The sequence below is a fragment of the Hyalella azteca genome, unplaced genomic scaffold (assembly GCF_000764305.2).
Source record: "Hyalella azteca isolate HAZT.00-mixed unplaced genomic scaffold, Hazt_2.0.2 contig4627, whole genome shotgun sequence".
Classification (NCBI taxonomy): domain Eukaryota; kingdom Metazoa; phylum Arthropoda; class Malacostraca; order Amphipoda; family Hyalellidae; genus Hyalella; species Hyalella azteca.
Window position 1 is genome coordinate 64,259 of NW_025934840.1, and position 17,008 is coordinate 81,266.

A 17,008-nucleotide genomic window follows, 5' to 3' on the forward strand; every position below is an offset into this window, starting at 1 on the left:
AATTTGAATGTTGCCAAAACGGTAGCTGAACTTCAGTAACAAAAATACATTTATAGTTGTGTCTAAACACGTTAAAAGCTGTCGTACTTCTTAGCGCAGACATTATAAATAGTTTATATTGTTCATGTAAGTTCAAAAATAGATTAATGTAATGAACTAATTGGTACATAATTAATATTCCATGACGTTTACGAACTTCTACTTACCGTGCCATTGAATATATAGGTATCAAAGCGAGACACGTCACATTGCATGCCGATGTTGAAATTTTCAAGCATATTTATCACGCAATTCGGCTCGATTAATAACCAAGTATCGATTAGTTGAGTAAGATTAGTAATTAAAAGAGTAAATTTCGCATAAGTGATGCAATTTTAGTTTCGCTGCTTGAACACTAGCTTAAAAAATTGTTCTCTTTGCGCAACTGGATATACGTTCGGTTTTTACTGGAGAAATGTTGCATGCAACCGATGCTGGAGTCCTTATGACCTTATGATGAGTTTAGGTCACTTTAGGAGAGAAATGTTGCATGCAACCGATGCTGGAGTCCTTATATGACCTTATGATGAGTTTAGGTCACTTTGGGAGAGAAATGTTGCATGCAACCGATGCTGGAGTCCTTATGACCTTATGATGAGTTTAGGACTTCTTAGTCTAAGGTCAAGCTGATGCTCCGCCTTTGTCGTCCTCCGTCTCCGAATCGTCGCTAGGCAGGTCACCCCGCCCTCGGGTCCCGGATGTAACGTTGGACGTGTTCCGTCTATTTGCCCTCCTTTGGGCCACCTGATGCAAGATGCTGTTGATTGTCACTTGCTGAGGGTAGTTTCCCATAAATGGACAATCCGGGATCTTCTTCAGAAACTTATCCAGTTGTCTCTTGAAAGTCGCAAGAGTCTGTCGAGCAGCAAGAGTCCGTCGAGCAGCAACAGTATGCTTGGTGTTCTTTCTTGTCCCTGTGCATAGAAAGAAGAATATGCCATATTCTTTTGCTGATAATCAATATATCTCTTACAAGGACTTAATTTAACTACGTTCCTAATTTATTTAGGGGTTCATAAGCTGTTTGATAAGAACAATGAGATATTGTTTTCAATCAATCGAATACGGATGTAGGGTTGGCTACTGTATACAGAGAACGAATGAGACATCACATCCATTTTTATTGTCCGTAAGTAAGTGAACTAAATAATAGAATAAATAGAGTTGGAGATTGAAATATGCTAGAACTCGCAGTCAGTTAACAATTTAAATATTATAGTTTTCCGAGCTCGAATAGCATTTCACGTTTCATTACACGGAATAGTCCAAAAATCAAAACAAAAGTAAGTATGAAAGATTTAAATAGAGACAGGAAGTCACCTCAGTAGAAATTGATCGCCGGATAGATGATGAACATTCGATCACCGTTAGCCATGTAGATTATTTTAATTATCCATCCTCTGGTACAGAGCCAGAGACTCGATGTAGCACTTGAAATAATTGAAGGTGAAGGCTAATAAAATTTTGATCGCGAATAATACGAGTTTGTGTAATCATTTTAATACAACAATAAATAATGTAAAATATAATAATAAAAGAATAAATACACACTTTCATGCACTAGACTGAGGTTGGATTCGGGCTACAACGAGGTCCTATAATATATTATATAATATTTTATGATATATCATAAAATTTTACATAATTTATTATATTATATCAATATTTATAAATTAAATATACCAGAGCATCTTCTATACTGACTTTACAGAGAACACGAATATATGCTTCGGTGGATCAACCCGTTGAAACACCCCAACAAATTTACTGTCCTGCATGGGCCTATACTTTCAAAAAAGTTAAGAGATCGTAAGTTCATCAGCCAATCAGTGACGGCCTTTCAAGCAAAATCCACCAATCATAGACAAGAAAATAGAAGACAAGAAAATAGAGCGTAAGTACTTACGTTCACTATACTTTCAAAAAAGTTAAGTGATCGTAAGTTCATCAGCCAATCATTGGTTGCCTTTCAAGCAAAATCCACCAATCATAGACAAGAAAATAGAGCGTAAGTACTTAAGTTAACTAGCGACTTTTGAAAGTATGGCCCCTGCGCTACCTCACAATTAAGGTAGCGAACTGAAGCATTACAGCCGACAGTACGGAGACGATTGTTAATGTATCAAATTATCAGAAGCCTGATTGATTTCATGAAGACCAGGCTGAAAATTTATAATAAGGTCGAAATAGATTTGGTAAAATAATTAATTTCATGTACTCAAGAAAAGAATATACCTTCCCGCTGTAATAATGTTGCAGAGACAAAGATACTAACAGCATCAATGGGAATATTTTTGACAAATTGATATCGCTTTGATTTTTAATTTTAGCATCATTAATAGGAATATTTCTGACAAATATATATCGCTTTGATTTTTAATTTTACAGCAACCAGCTTGATTAGAAAAAATATAACTCAGTACTCACTGCAGTGAGTGACAGAGAGCGCATTTTCTCGTCGACGAAAACTTGAGGTCACGGACAGACGGACGGACGGACCGACAGACAGACAGACAGACGGACATGGCGACACAATAGTGCCTGTCTCTTATACACATCTAGATGTGTATAAGAGACAGGCTATGAAGATGGCGTTGTTTGAATATCAACAGCCATGAAGATGGCGTTGTTTGAATATCAACAGCTATGAAGATGACGCTGTTTAAATCGAATTGAGTTTGAATCAAATTGTTTGAATTGAAACGAAAAGCGTGATTTTTGAAACGAAGAAAATACTTAATAATATATATTGAATGAAAATTAAAGCCGACTTTTCCAGCCCCTAAAAACTTGCAACGAACTCTGTTCGGTTACAATTTATCATTAACCAAATTTATCTCGGATGTTGATTATTATCATTCTGATGAGTGTTTATGGGAGCTTTGGAAAGACATCTATGTAGCCCCATGTCGGAACGTACAATGTACATCTCTGCAACTTTGTTAGGAACAAATCGATGACCAAAAAGTGAGTTATCGGTGCAGAATATCATATAGAAATTCAGTGTGCACTGCAGTACAGTAATACCATATTCAGTGTGCACTGCAGTACAGTAATACCAATTTAGTGTGCACTACAGTACAGTAATACCCCATTCAGTGTGCGCTATAGTACAGTATATAATACCCAATTCAATGCAGTGTGCACTACAGTGCAGTAATGCCCAATTCCGTGTGCACTACAGTACAGTAATACCCAATTCAGTGGGCACTGCAGTACAGTAATACCCAATTCAGTTGGCACTACAGTACAGTAATACCCAAGTCAGTGTGCACTACAGTACAGTAATACCCAATTCAGTGTGCACTGCAGTACAGTAAAACACAGTTCAGTGTGCACTACAGTATACAGTAATACCCAATTAAATGTGCACTACAGTACAGTAACACCCAATTCAGTGTGCACTACAGTACAGTATATAATACCCAATTCAGTGTGCACCACAGTACAGTAATACCCAATTCAGTGTGCACTGCAGTACAGTAATACCCAAATCAGTGCGCACTACAGTACAGTAATACCCAATTCAGTGTGCGCTACATTACAGTATATAATACCCAATTCAGTGTGCACAATAGTACAGTAATGCCCAATTCAGTGTGCACTACAGTACAGTAGTACCCAATTCAGTGTGCACTACAGAACAGTAATACCCAATTCAGTGTGCACTACAGTACAGTAAAACCGAATTCAGCGTGCACTACAGTACAGTAATGCCAATTCAGTATGCACTACGGTACAGTAATACCAATTTAGTGTACACTACAGTACAGTAATACCCAATTCAGTGTGCGCTACAGTACAGTAATACCCAATTCAGTGTGCACTACAGTACAGTCATACCCAATTCAGTGTGCACTACAGTACAGTAATACCAAATTCAGTGTGCACTACAGTACAGTAATACCAAATTCAGTGTGCAGTACAGTACAGTAATACCCAATTCAGCGTGCACTATAGTACAGTAATGCCCAATTCCGTGGGCACTACAGTACAGTAGTACCCAATTCAGTGTGCACTGCGTTACAGTAATACCCAATTCAGTGTGCACTACAGTACAGTAATACCCAATTCAGTGTGCACTCCAGTTCAGTGATACTCAATTCAGTGTGCATTACACAAAGGACATCATGGGTACTACTTTATTTGTACTTCGTCGAGAGCAGACTGACGCTCGGTTCCAAGTTTGAAGATCACGCCTTTTACGTCTTAAGACCCGCCACGCTTGCTGATCCAAAGCCCACCATGCTGCTGATCCATGTTTGAAGCCCACAAGCCTTGGGATCTACCAAGTTTGGAGGCAAAGCTAACTAGAAAGACGGCGTTAGGAGGCCAACCAAACTCGGAACCCAATAAATCCCGAGACTAACTACGATAGGGGGACAAATCAAACATTCGGGCCAGCCATAAACTGGGACCTACCAGGCCTGGGGACCGAACATACCAGCCTCGGGACAATCAGGCCTGAAGGGGACCTCCCTTAATGTGTCGCCAGAAATATTGGATTGACCAATCGTTTTTAAAATTGAAACTATTATAAACTGTAATTTATGTAAAACCGTCCCAAAACGTTGAAGAAACTAACGTGAACAAGTTATTCCTTCAAACCCCTCAAAAATCTATTCTTTGCAGAAAAACAGATCTTTGCAAAAAAAACATGCATAACTCTTACAATTCATGAATATATCATCAGCGACGAAAAACTGACAATATACGGCACATTAAGGAACATGTTCCACTTACATGTATTGGACCAAAAACGTTTCCCTTCGCTTATGAATACTCCTTGATACTCCTTATGCATAACAGTGTTCACTTTGGACATAATTCGATCGCAGTCGCTAGAATTTCTCAATTTGGAGTGAACTAATAGTCACTTTTCAAAACGTGCGCAAAAATGTATCCCGGTATGACAATACCTTTAATTAACGTATAGCTAAAGTAATGTAGTCTGTTACAGCATGTATATACAGATCACATTAAGAAATATCAATGTCTGGCAGCTGGGTGGATTTATTTAATGATACAATAGAAGTTGTCAATTTAAATACATAAAACCATTTACCATGATAAAACAGTTGTGATGTAAGACACGAAACTCTTCCAAAAAGAAGACGTTGACTTCTGAGACACAATGCTGATTCGACCACTTTTTTAACGTCAACACGTCTGGTCAGACGTTTGCCATCGCCAACGAAACTTCGCATCGTTTGAAAAAGTTCGTACCATGCAATATGTGTTATTTAGTTGTCATGCGGTGAATAGTTGAGAGATCAGTATTGAATTAAATAAGTGCGTTGACAAGAAAAACCTTCAAGTTTTGCTGAAATTTCACTTGTGGATGGCAATAATCCCAGCTGAATGAAACTGTTCATAGTATAAAGAGTTAGTCGTGACTATACCACATAACATAGTGATCTCGGCGCTGAAGCGTAGGCCTGGCGTGGCCTGTCGCCGATTCTTTTCCTTTTCGTGCCTTGTTCACAAAAGATCTAAAATCATGTCATTTGACCGGATCTTTTCATGACTGACGATAGTTTAAAGTAGCTACTCGACTTCTGAGTTCGATATGGTGCTAGGCATTTCAAATCTGAACATATATTTTTCCATAGCTTTATCTAGTCTTTTCTTGAACGCGTTCATGCTTGGAGCGCCAACGATGTCATCGGGGAGGAAACTCTTTACCCCAATAGAAGAAATTGCAGTCGCCAGTGTGCTTGTAGCACTCTTGATGGCCTACATGGATGTTTGTACCATTAAAGTCTTGTCGACAATAACTGCCTCACCGCGCAGTCTGATCTATGCTCAGCTTCACGACTACTTGGTTCCTAATTAGGTTAACCGCAAATTTTGTTATATGCCTTAAACTGTCGAAAGTGGCCCGATGTAGCTTACGTTTATTTGATTAGTATGCTACAGAATATGGATAAATGGATTGTAGTTAAATAACTTCGGAATAGCTTCATGGAAAAACATATTCTTAGAAGTCGAGGTGTCTTTTTTACTCTAAAGTAATTCCTTCTTTGTTACTGTATTCTTAGTGGCCTAACAAGGTCAACTGTAGACGAGCATTTACATAGACAAGTTATTGAATGCTACTTGCTGTTGAAGCGTCACTGATTCTGATGATTTCTAAGATGTTTCATCCCACAGAGCTACAACCATGCCTGTCGATCGCGGGGTCATTCGCAGTATTATTAGAAAATTCATCGGCTTCCTGAAATGGTGGTTTATCGCTTTTGTTTTCATTGTTGTAATCTCTCTTCTACCTCGTAAGTAGACTCCTAGGTTTTGAAACTGGAAATTAATTGCTGTTGAATTTGAATTATCAGACCAATCATTTGAGGCCAAACTCTTGTGGTATCAGCAAGAATTGAATTGTAGGTCTATTATTGATCTGACAATATCTGTACCTAACCATAAACAGTTCATTTCTTAATTTCATGATTAAATCCTTCGTCCATGCTATGGCACGCTGGCTAGTGACTATTGAAGTGTGAACCATAGGAATGAAATCAAATTTATAATGGATTGGTGCTGATTTCTTAGAATTTATAGTTAATTTTGCTTTGTTACTCAAACTCTGTGACGGAACAAGCCTCGTCACATTTTGCCCCCCTCCCCCCGAGAATTCCAAAAAAAATTATTGTAATCTCAGTTGAAATGATATGCACATGCCACATTGTTATCTAATTACTTGAATTCATTTGTGTTAAATATTTAAATTAATGTGCAGCGCATCTGGGACGAGCAGTCCACGTGTCTTTCGCAACCATCCTCACAGGAGGTCCTATAGTTTATCTTCTTGTTCAACTGGATCTGTTAACCCATTTGCGTGGCCAAAATGCTGCCGTTCGAAGAGCTAGAAGGCAACCACAAGAGGAAGAACCAAGAGCAACGCCTCCCCTCCGGAGAAGAATCCGGAGCTGTGAACGTGGCTTATGAAGGTTCAAATGAAACGGTCCGAGCAACCTATGCATTGCCAAGCAATTTCTTAACGCCCTTATCCACTTCAACGTCTCGTGATAGAGACGACGCTGTTGCCTCCTCCACTACCACCAAAACTGAGGCTGGTACGGAAAAGGAAGCATATTCAATTAGCAGAGAAGGAAGTAGACATAGTAATTTTTATTCTAGATCTGCGTTGGAAGGACCTCTTCGAAAGGAAAGAACGCAATGTAACATTTTGATCTCCAATGAACCTTCCGATGCAAGTGGATTGGGTGAGGTACCGATGGACTCCTGCAGAACATAGCATGGAGTCGGGAGAGTTAACGGACGAAAAATGTTAAAATGGCGAGCAGTCTATTAGAGCTGGTGCATCAATGAACCGAGTTATTAGCGACGAAATATTTTGTTGAGATTTAGCTCAGTTGATAAGGATGTTAAGGGAAATTATCGTGGGGTAAGCCTTTTAGCTGCTTAACGACATTAGGAAACAGTTGTGCAACTATTAGATTATAATAGAAAACTTTGCGTTTTAAGGTGATGGTTGAAACGGTTCGTAGTTGGCAAGAAGTATTTATTAGAATGTTTTTAGATTAAGAAATTTTCTTTTAGAGTCGCTCTTTAAATTGTTGACCATTCTTTTAAACTATATATCAATGCTTCCGTTTAGCCAAATTTTATACTTTTAATATCAGAATGGCCTAATATTTTTATCATGACTTCACACCAGAAATAACTGACGCGGTAGATCATTTAGTTTTCAAAAGAATGTCCTGCTTTTCATTTAGCTAAACGAGATTTTAATTAAATGTTCACATATGTTGCACAGTATTTCATCCCCTTTTGTCAACGATCAGATTATTGGAGCTGAGTAAGTGGCAGGAAAATTGTAATTGATATCGGCAACGGTTTCACAGCATCACAGTTCATAGAACAGCTAGTAGCAGAAAACGCGTTCACTGAATAATCAACCTGAGCCGCCAAGCGAAAATAAAAATTAGATTTTTTTGCATCGAATTTTTCAAGAATCTTGAGAGTTATAATGAATAAGAGACTTTAACCAAGATATGGTTGAGTTAGTGGTAACAGAACTCCGAGGTGCTCTCCTAGCGCACCAGTAAAGACCCTTTAACACAGGGCGGCAATTACTGCCAACGTCCGACGGTATTTACCGCCGTACCTCGCCGGACATGCAAAATGTGCACTGCTATTCACACACGACGGAGGATTTTAACGCGGAGTAGAATTTGACGCCTGATGCCTGCGTGAGAACTGCGGCGGTAGATTTGCCGCAGCAGTTTGGCTTGCTATGGGATTCAATGTAATCTTTCACATTATATGTAATATATGTATAGGCGGTTTTTCACGCCACAAGCAATTCAAACTCACACCTGCCGGGGAGGTTCGCGGAAGTCGATGTGAAGCTGAATTTATTCACAGCACTAATTCAGAAAGATCGTACCTTTTCATCGTTGACAACATCGCTTTATAACGGAGGAATCGAAAGATTCCTTTCAAAAAGTCACTAACGCTAGGCCCACTTGAGTTAGTTTTCCGTATTTTGTTTAGACCAGTGGTTCCCAAACTTTTTCAGGCTGGCGCCCCCTTTGGCTCCCGATTGAATTTCTAGCGCCACCCCCCCCCCCCACAGAAAGATATAAAAACATACGCCTCCTTCTTGAAATTTAGTACGCTGCAATTTTAAAAGATAAAGGGTAAACACAATTGTTTGTTTCACAAATAGAACCCCATTTAGTGAACTAATATGTTTTTCAGCTGTTTTAACTGTTTCAGCAGTTGAACACTAGAAAACAAAGGCGTCTCGGGCAAATATACGGCCCGACTCGTGGCCGGTCTTACGACCAATCTCCAAATTCAATTATTAAGCAATATCTCCCAAACTAATGAACGCAACTCTCTGAAACTTAGAACACGTATTCATCAGAACATAACGTTGATGTTTAGCACGTGAAAAAATGTTTAACTTTCACCTTCATTCGTTAAGGTGCTTATACACGTGGCTATTAGTTGCGTATATTGGTTACGTCTACCTGGCCTTTAGCCCGCCAGTATACCGAAAACGCTATACTCGTGTATAGGCTCTCAGCCTGCAAAACTGTAGTATACGCAACCAATATACGCAGCTAATAGCCCTGTGTATAAGCACCTTTAGTTATATTGCGATACAGGCTGAAATTCGCAGTGATCAAAGAATTTCTTCCAAACTACTGAACAGATTTGAACGAAATTTTGAACATACATTCCTAACTACCAAACGGTGATTTTTTAGCTTCTAAAAAATTTTTATTTCACCTGCGTTTGCGAGTTTTTTTTCCATTTCACCGTCATTCTTGATTTCACACTTCCTTATATTCGGCCCGTATCGCCGGGAAATTTGTCGCTTAAATTCTTTGCGATCAAAAAATTTCTTCTAAACTACTGAACAGATTTCAACGAAACTTTGTATATAAATGCCTAACCTCCTAACGGTGATGTTTAGCTCGCGACAATTTTTCTATTTGCTTTCGTTCGCGAGTTATACAGATATAGGAGAAACGACCGGCTTTTCTACCTGCCGGTTCAACCAAGAGCCGTTTACGTATAGCTGTATACGTATAGCCGTATAACTCACAAACGAAGGCAAAATCGAAAAAAATTGTAACGAGATAAGCATCATCGCTGCAGAGGTTAGGTATTTAAATACTAAGTTTCGTTCAAATCTGCTCAGTAGTTTGGAAGAAATTTTTTGATTACTGCGAATTCAAGCACGTATTGCTGTTTAAATTACGAATGAAGGTGAAATGAAAAAAAATGCGAACGAAGGCACAATCGAAAAAATTTTCATGAGCTAAACATTACCGTTCGGTAGTTAAAACTGTAAATTCAAAATTTCGTTTGAATCTGTTCAGTAAGTTGGAAGAAATTCCTTAATGACTGTGAATTTTAGCCGTATTGCCATATAACTTAAAGAAAAACAAATTATGGCAAAAGTCAAATAATTTTCAAGAGCTAAACATTACCGTTAGGTCCTAATGAATACGTGTATCAAATTTCATCGAGTTAAGTTCATTAGTTTGAGAGATATTCCTTGATCATTGAATTTGGAAATTGGCCGCGAGTCCGGCCGTTAATTTGTCTGAGACGTAAACCCAGGAGAGGTAAAAAAAACAGATCTGGGTAAAAACCATCGCTGGGAGTCGTGTACGCTGCACGTGTTGTGTACAAATCGGCAAACGTTCGAACTTCTGACATCTACTTCGGGCTACCGCCCCCCTACGGTCCTTTTCTTCCTTACCGCCCCCCAAAATCTTTCCACCGCACCTAAGGGGGCGATATCGCCCACTTGGTTTAGACTTTACAACGAGAAACGTGCGGTCGGACGAAAGTGCGTGAGTGTTGGCGTCGGCTACTGGGTTAGCCGTCCCGGCGGCGCTTCGTCTCGCTTTTTAGCGAATTTTCTCATTTTTGGAAAAAGGGCGCTATTGTGCTCGTCATGTCCGTCCGTCCGTGACTTCAAGTTTTCGTCGACGAGAAAATGCGCTCTCTGTAACTCACTGCAGTGAGTACAGTATTATATTTTTTTCTTTAGTCCTTTTGAACGCATCACAATTAGGATAAACTATAGTATTTAATTAAATAGGTACGTTGAAAGAAAGAACTTTCACGTTTTGCTGAAATTCTACTTGTGGATGGTAATAATCCCAGCTGAATGAATCTGTTCTGAGTATGAAGAGTTAGCCGTGACCATACAAGAAACTCTTTACTTTAATAGAAAAAGCTGCGGTCGTCAGTGTGCTAGTAGTCCTCTTGATGGCCTACGAGAGTGTTCGTCCAAAAGTCTTGTCGAAAATAACTCTGCTATACTGCTCAGTCTGCTCTATGCGTAGCTTCACGACTACTGTGTTCCTAATTAGGTTAACAGCTAATTTTGTTAGATGCCTTGAAGTTAATGTTGAACGTGGCCCGATATCGTTAGTGTATGATTATTTGCTTTGTAATCTACAGAATCAGAATAAATGGGTTATAGTTCGATAACTGCAGAATAGCTGCGTGGAATAACGTATTATTAGTGGCCACGGTCGTTTTAAATTCCGTAGTTATTCTTTGTTATTTTATTCTTTATGGGCAAACAAGGTCAACGGTAGGCAAGCATTTATTTAGACACGTTCTTAAAATGTACGCATGTTGCTGCTGAACAGTAACTAATGTCTAATTTTGATGATTTCTAAGAACTTGTTTCATCCCACAGAGCTACAACCATGCCTGTCGACTGCGGTGTCATTCCCAATAGTCGAGTAGTACTCTACTGCTGCCTCATATGCTGGATTATAGCTTTGTTCAGCATTGTTGGAATCGCTCTTCTACCTCGTAAGTAAACGCTTAGGCTTTGAACATGGAAATGAATTGTAATTAAAAGATCAGTTCAATCCTTCAAGGCCAAACTCTATGTAAGTTACATCCCACCTCCACGATATGACGCACCGGTTAGTGACGATTGAAGTGTTAAGCTGGAAGAATGAAATTAAATCAAAATTTATAGTTGAATTTGCTTTATTTGCTTTCTTATTCAAGCCTTTTTGGCGGAACATGCCCCATCACATTTTGCATCCCGGGCGCGTTTCGTGGAACTGTTAATATAAAAAAAATACTTAAAATCTCGTGGTGTAATTTTATCCAAATGCCATATTGTTGTCTAATTAATGAAATTCGTTTGACTTGAATATTTAAATCAATGTGCAGCGCATCTTGGGCGTACATACCTCGTGTTTTTTGCAACCATCTTCACAGGAGGTCCTATAATTTTTCTTTTTATTCGACTGGATCTGATAACCCACTTGCGTGTCAAAATTTCTGCCGTGCGAAGAGCTAGAAGGCAACCACAAGAGGAAGAACCAAGAACAACGCCTCCTCTTGGAGAACCCTGCGGAGTGGTGAACATGGCTTACGAAAGGGGTTCTGATGAAACAGTCCGTGCTACGTATGCATTGCCAAGCAATTTCTCGCCGCCCCAATCTGTTACAACGTCCCGCGGAAGAGACGACGTTGTTGCCTCCACTACCACCAGAACTGAGGCTGGTACGGAATAGGAAGCATATTCGATTAGGAGAGAAGGAAGTACACAAGGCAAGTTCTATTCCAGATCCGTGTTGGAAGGAAGGACATTTTCGAAAGGAAAGAGCATCGTGTTACATTTGTGATCACCAATAAATTTGCCGATGAAAGTGGATTGGGAGAGGTATCGATAGACTCGGTAGCTCCTGCCGAACATAGCCTGGCAGTCGGGAGAGTAAACTGCTGAAGAATGTGTAGAGGGCGAGCAGTCTATTAGAGCTTGTGCGAAATATTTTGGGGAGCTTTAGCATAGTTAATATAGATTTTGAGGGTAATGGGGTAAGCGTTTTAGCTGCTTAAGCTCGTTAAGAAACAGTTGTGCAACTATGGGATAATGATGGAAAATCTATGCGTTTTAATATATTGGTTTAAACGGTTCCTGGAAATTAGAATGTTCATCGATTAGAACTTTTTCTTGAGAAGTTACCCCATAAAATTGTAATCAATCATTTTAAACAGATATTATGCTTCCATTTAACCTAATTTTATACTTTTAATATCAGAATAGCCTAATATTTATATAACGACTTCCCACCAGAAATAACTGATGCGGTAAATCTTTCATTTTTCAAAAGAATGCCTTACTTCTTATTTAGCAAAACAAGATTTTAATTAAATGTTTGCATATGTTTCACAGTATTTCATTCAAGTTTGTCAACGATCGGATTATTGGATCTGAGTAGCAGGAAAATGGTAATTGATAACGGCAACACGGCAACATGGCTGAGAAAGTAGCAGGAAAATGGTAATTGATAACGGCAACATGTGGAACAGCCTCCCTGATGGCATCGTTGACGCTCCGAGTATGAACATCTTCAAAAACAGACTAGACGAAGCTATGCAGGAGCATATGTCCAGTCTTAAAATTCCCAGCAAATTACGGACCAGGCAATAAGTCCAGCAGCTATCTCAATCAATCGTCAGCTATGGAAAGATCGGGTTCCAAAGGCCGGATCCCTTGCGAATCAAGTCACGAAAAGTTCAAGAATCGGCAACAGGCCATGGGCCCATTTCTTCAACGCCGACACTTCTATTCTATTCTAACGGTTTCACAGCATCACAGTTCATAGAACAGCTAGTAGCAGAAAACGCGTTTACTGAATGATCAACCTGAGCCGCCGAGTGAGAATAAAAATGTTTTTTTTTCATAGATTTTTTCAAGAATCTTGAGTTATGATGAATAAGAGACATATACCAAGATATGGTTGAGTTAGTGGTAACAAAACTCTGAGGTGCTATTCTAGCGTACCAGTAAAGCCCTTTTCACACAGGGCGGCAATTACTGCCAGCGTCCGACGGTATTTACCGCCGAACCTCGCCGGACATACAAAATGTACACTGCTATTCACACACGACGGAAAGTTTTAACGCGGCGTAGAATTTGACTCCCGATGCCTGCGTGTGAACTGCTGCGGTGGATTCGCCGCAACAGTTTAGCTTGCTATGGTATTCAATGTAATCTTTCACTTTACCGTATATGTAATAATGTATATATAGGCGGTTTTTCACGGCAGTAGCGATTCAAACTCACACCTGCAGAGGAGGTTCGCGGAAGTCGACGTGAAGCTGAATTTATTCAAGCACTAATTCGGAACAATCGTAAATTTTTATCGTTGACAACATCGCTTTATAACGGAGGAATCGAAAGATTCCTCTCAAAAAGTCACTAACGCTAGGCCCCCTTGAGTTAATTTTCCGAATTTTGTTTAGACTTTACAACGAGAAACGTGCGGTCGGACGAAAGTGCGTGAGCGTTGTCGTCGGCTACTGGGTTAGCCGTCCCGGCGGCGCTTCGTTTCGCTTTTTAGAGCATTTTCTCATTTTTGGAAAAAAGGCGCTATTGTGCTCGTCATGTCCGTCCGTCTGTCTGTCCGTCTGTCTGTCCTTCTGTCTGTCCGTCTGTCTGTGCTTCAGTCTGTCCGTCTGTCTGTCCTGTCTGTCCGTAAATTCAAGTTTTCGTCGACGAGAAAATGCGCTCTCTGTCACTCACTGCAGTGAGTACTGAGTTATATTTTTTTTCTTTAGTCCTTTTGAACGCATCATTATTAGGAGGATAAACTACCAATTCGACAAAAGTGCGTGATAACGTGGGCCATCCCGGTTCGGCACGCGCTTGCCCCATCCATTCAATTCGCAGCTAATAATTATGATATGAAATACACACACTCTTAATGCCCATGCGCTTTGGGGAGAATATTTCTTACATTTTTACTCAAGTTACGATAAACTAATACAGTCACATTTCCAAACTTGCAAAAATTTTATTCTCCCAATAAGACAATGCCGTTAAAACAGTCAATTGAAATCAGTTAAAAAAATCATAGCTCATGTTAAGAAATTATGTTAAGAAATTATCAAATGCTTGCAGCAGCGTTGATCTATCATAATTGATTCAAAATTATTTATCAATTTAAAAATAAAAACAATTTATTACGGTTGGAATATGAAACGGCAAGCTCTTCTAAAAAGAAAAAGTTGACTCCAATGACATAGTGCTCAAGCATCGTTTTGACGGCTTGTCAGACGGATTTCATCTCAAAGAAATCTTCGAATCTTCAGAAAAAGTCAGTATTGTGTAATATGCGTTATATTGGAGCATGGGTAAAATATCGAGGCTAGTATATTAAATTTATCGAATGCTTTGAATTTAATGAACTTTACGTAATGCTATTGCTACCTCTCGTGGATGTTAGTCAGTTGCAAACCACGCTAAAGTAGTATTAGTGTGTAGAATGAGTCGAGTCTAGACCAACTCTTTTAAGTTTAACCTAACAGAAAGGCTAACGGTCGACAGTTTGCTTGAAGCTCTCCTGAATTCCATAGTGGGTGTGAACTGAAGTCTCGTCGTAAATAACTCTGAATATTCGCGGTCTCACCGTTACCCGGCTCGTAATTAGCTTAACGCGCAAAGCTTTTGGGCGATTTCAAGTTAATGACAGTGGCCCGATATAGTGACTGAAAGTTTGTTATGCTATTTAATTAGGCTAAATGGTTCCCATTTCAATAACTTCGAAATTGCTTATGTTTAGGATATTCTCTGGTAAAGAGCGCGCATTTTTATAAATTTTTGCGTGGTTACCAAAGATCAACTGCAGACAAACCTTTTTTACACGTTCTTAAAATGCATGCTTCTTGCTGATGAAGCGTCTCGCCGTCACTGCTTCAGATGCTTTTGAGGAATACTTTTCATCCGACAGAACTACAACCATGCCTTTAAATGTGCGGGTGCTTGCGTCTACCCGAGTAATCCTCTGCTGCTTCGTATGCTGGACTACAGCTATCCTGATCATCGTTGGAGTCGCTCGACCCGCTTGTAAGTAGAAGCTTTCATTTTGCAGCTTTAAATGGATGGGACTTCAATAATCGACCAAACTATTTCAGGCCGTAACTTTAAAATAACTAGGATTTCGTCCTTTCCTGCTTACGCCTCTGGTTCACGAAATGACGCGCACGGTGGGTGACTATTGAAACGTGAAGGAGAGATAGGAATTAAATTAAATTTATGACCAATTGCAAGGTAGACTTTAGAAAACTGGATAGTTAAAATTGCATTTTGTATTCCAACGACTTCGACGGGTGAGGCTTTTACCTTTTATGTTGTGGGTGCGTTTAGCATGAACTGTTGATATCGGATTATACTTGTGATCTCGGTCGAAAGTATAGGAACATACCATATTGCTATATAGTTACTTGCATTCATATGTGTGAAACCCTTGAATGAATGTGCAGGGCATGTGGCGCAAGGATTCCTTCCGTTTTTGGCAGCAATCTTCATAGGAGGTCCTTTAGTTTTTATTGCTATCAGATTGGACCTGTTAGCCCTCATTCAGGATAAAATTGATGCCGTTCGAGAAGCTAGAAGGCAGCCACAAGAGGAAGAAGTAAGAACGACTCGGATTAAAGAATCCTACGGGCTGAGAACGGGAATCCTCGGATTAAAGAATCCTACGGCTGAGTACTTAACTTTTGAAGCTGGTGCAGATGAAACTGCCTATGAAGTGCCAAGAGAATTCGCACCGCCTATACCGGCTCCAACATATCCGCACAAAGACGATGCAATTACCGCAACCAGAGCCGAGGCTAGAACGGAATATCCGGCATGTATGGGTAGCGGAAAAGACAGTAGAAAAACAGAGTTTAATTTATCGAACTTGGCTAATGAAAAAGGTTCAGCCGGACCTGCCTATGATGTTCCGAGAGAGTTTGCACCGCCCGTACTCCCTATTAAGTCCCAGCACAAAACTAACCCTGTTGCCTCCACAAGTACCGTCCGACCTGAGGCTAGTAGTGGACCGGGAGCATGTAAAGGTACCAAAGAAGAAAATAGACCAACTGAGTTTCATTTCAGGCCCGTGTTTGAGGGACCGCTTACAAAGGAAAATAAAGAGAAGCCACGAGAGACAGTTGAGCAGAGTTTAGCTTGCCAATCAAGTGTGGCTTTCGACGGTCATCGTATAGCTTTCGACGGGCATCGCGTAAAAATTCTCATCGAAACGAAACCTGCAGCTGAAACTGGATTACCGAAGGTACCGATTGACTCGGGAGCTACAGCTGAGCAGACTCCCAAGGGGTAGTCGAGAGATTGAAGTGCATCGTAATGGAAGGACAGCGAATAGGCCATTCCGGCATGTGCAAGAGAAAAATCACTTGTTATCGGTGGCGAAATATTTTATTCTTTTTAGCTTCGACTTGATGAAGAATTTATCAGTCGCCAAGATTTTTAGCTGCTTGAGCTCATAATCAACAATATTAACAATAAGATTATGATGTAAAATAGTGTATGCGTTTCGATGATTTATGTGGAACTATTGAAAGTCGGCATAGGGAATTATTAGAAAAAGTTATAACTTGGACGTTTTTCTTGAATAGTTGCCCTTTATATTTTTTAAATAATTAATTTTGAATCAAA

At 39.8% G+C, this 17,008-nt stretch overlaps 2 protein-coding genes and 1 long non-coding RNA gene across 6 annotated transcripts; all 3 read left to right on the forward strand.

The window, feature by feature from the left end:
• Nucleotides 1-5,178: 5,178 nt before the first annotated feature.
• On the forward strand, nucleotides 5,179-7,811 carry LOC108665343. Its single transcript, XR_001930434.2, has 3 exons — nucleotides 5,179-5,257; nucleotides 6,193-6,311; nucleotides 6,776-7,811. It is a non-coding gene; the product is annotated as an uncharacterized LOC108665343 (long non-coding RNA).
• Nucleotides 7,812-10,517: 2,706 nt separating this feature from the next.
• On the forward strand, nucleotides 10,518-12,731 carry LOC108665345. Of its 4 annotated transcripts, none has more exons than XR_007156645.1 (3): nucleotides 10,518-10,546; nucleotides 11,237-11,355; nucleotides 11,728-12,731. XR_007156645.1 is itself a non-coding variant. In XM_018152089.2 (3 exons), exons 1-3 carry the CDS (start codon nucleotides 10,798-10,800, stop codon nucleotides 12,072-12,074), a joined length of 570 nt encoding a protein of 189 aa, XP_018007578.2. In that variant the 5' UTR covers nucleotides 10,795-10,797; the 3' UTR covers nucleotides 12,075-12,731. The 4 variants fall into 4 exon arrangements, 1 of the variants encoding a protein (XP_018007578.2); XR_007156644.1 differs by lacking the exon at nucleotides 10,518-10,546 and adding an exon at nucleotides 10,561-10,627; XM_018152089.2 differs by lacking the exon at nucleotides 10,518-10,546 and adding an exon at nucleotides 10,795-10,901.
• A 1,853-nt stretch (nucleotides 12,732-14,584) lies between these two features.
• On the forward strand, nucleotides 14,585-17,008 carry LOC108665342. The gene is made up of 3 exons (XM_018152087.2): nucleotides 14,585-14,663; nucleotides 15,297-15,412; nucleotides 15,829-17,008. Exons 2-3 carry the CDS (start codon nucleotides 15,307-15,309, stop codon nucleotides 16,671-16,673), a joined length of 951 nt encoding a protein of 316 aa, XP_018007576.1. The 5' UTR covers nucleotides 14,585-14,663; nucleotides 15,297-15,306; the 3' UTR covers nucleotides 16,674-17,008.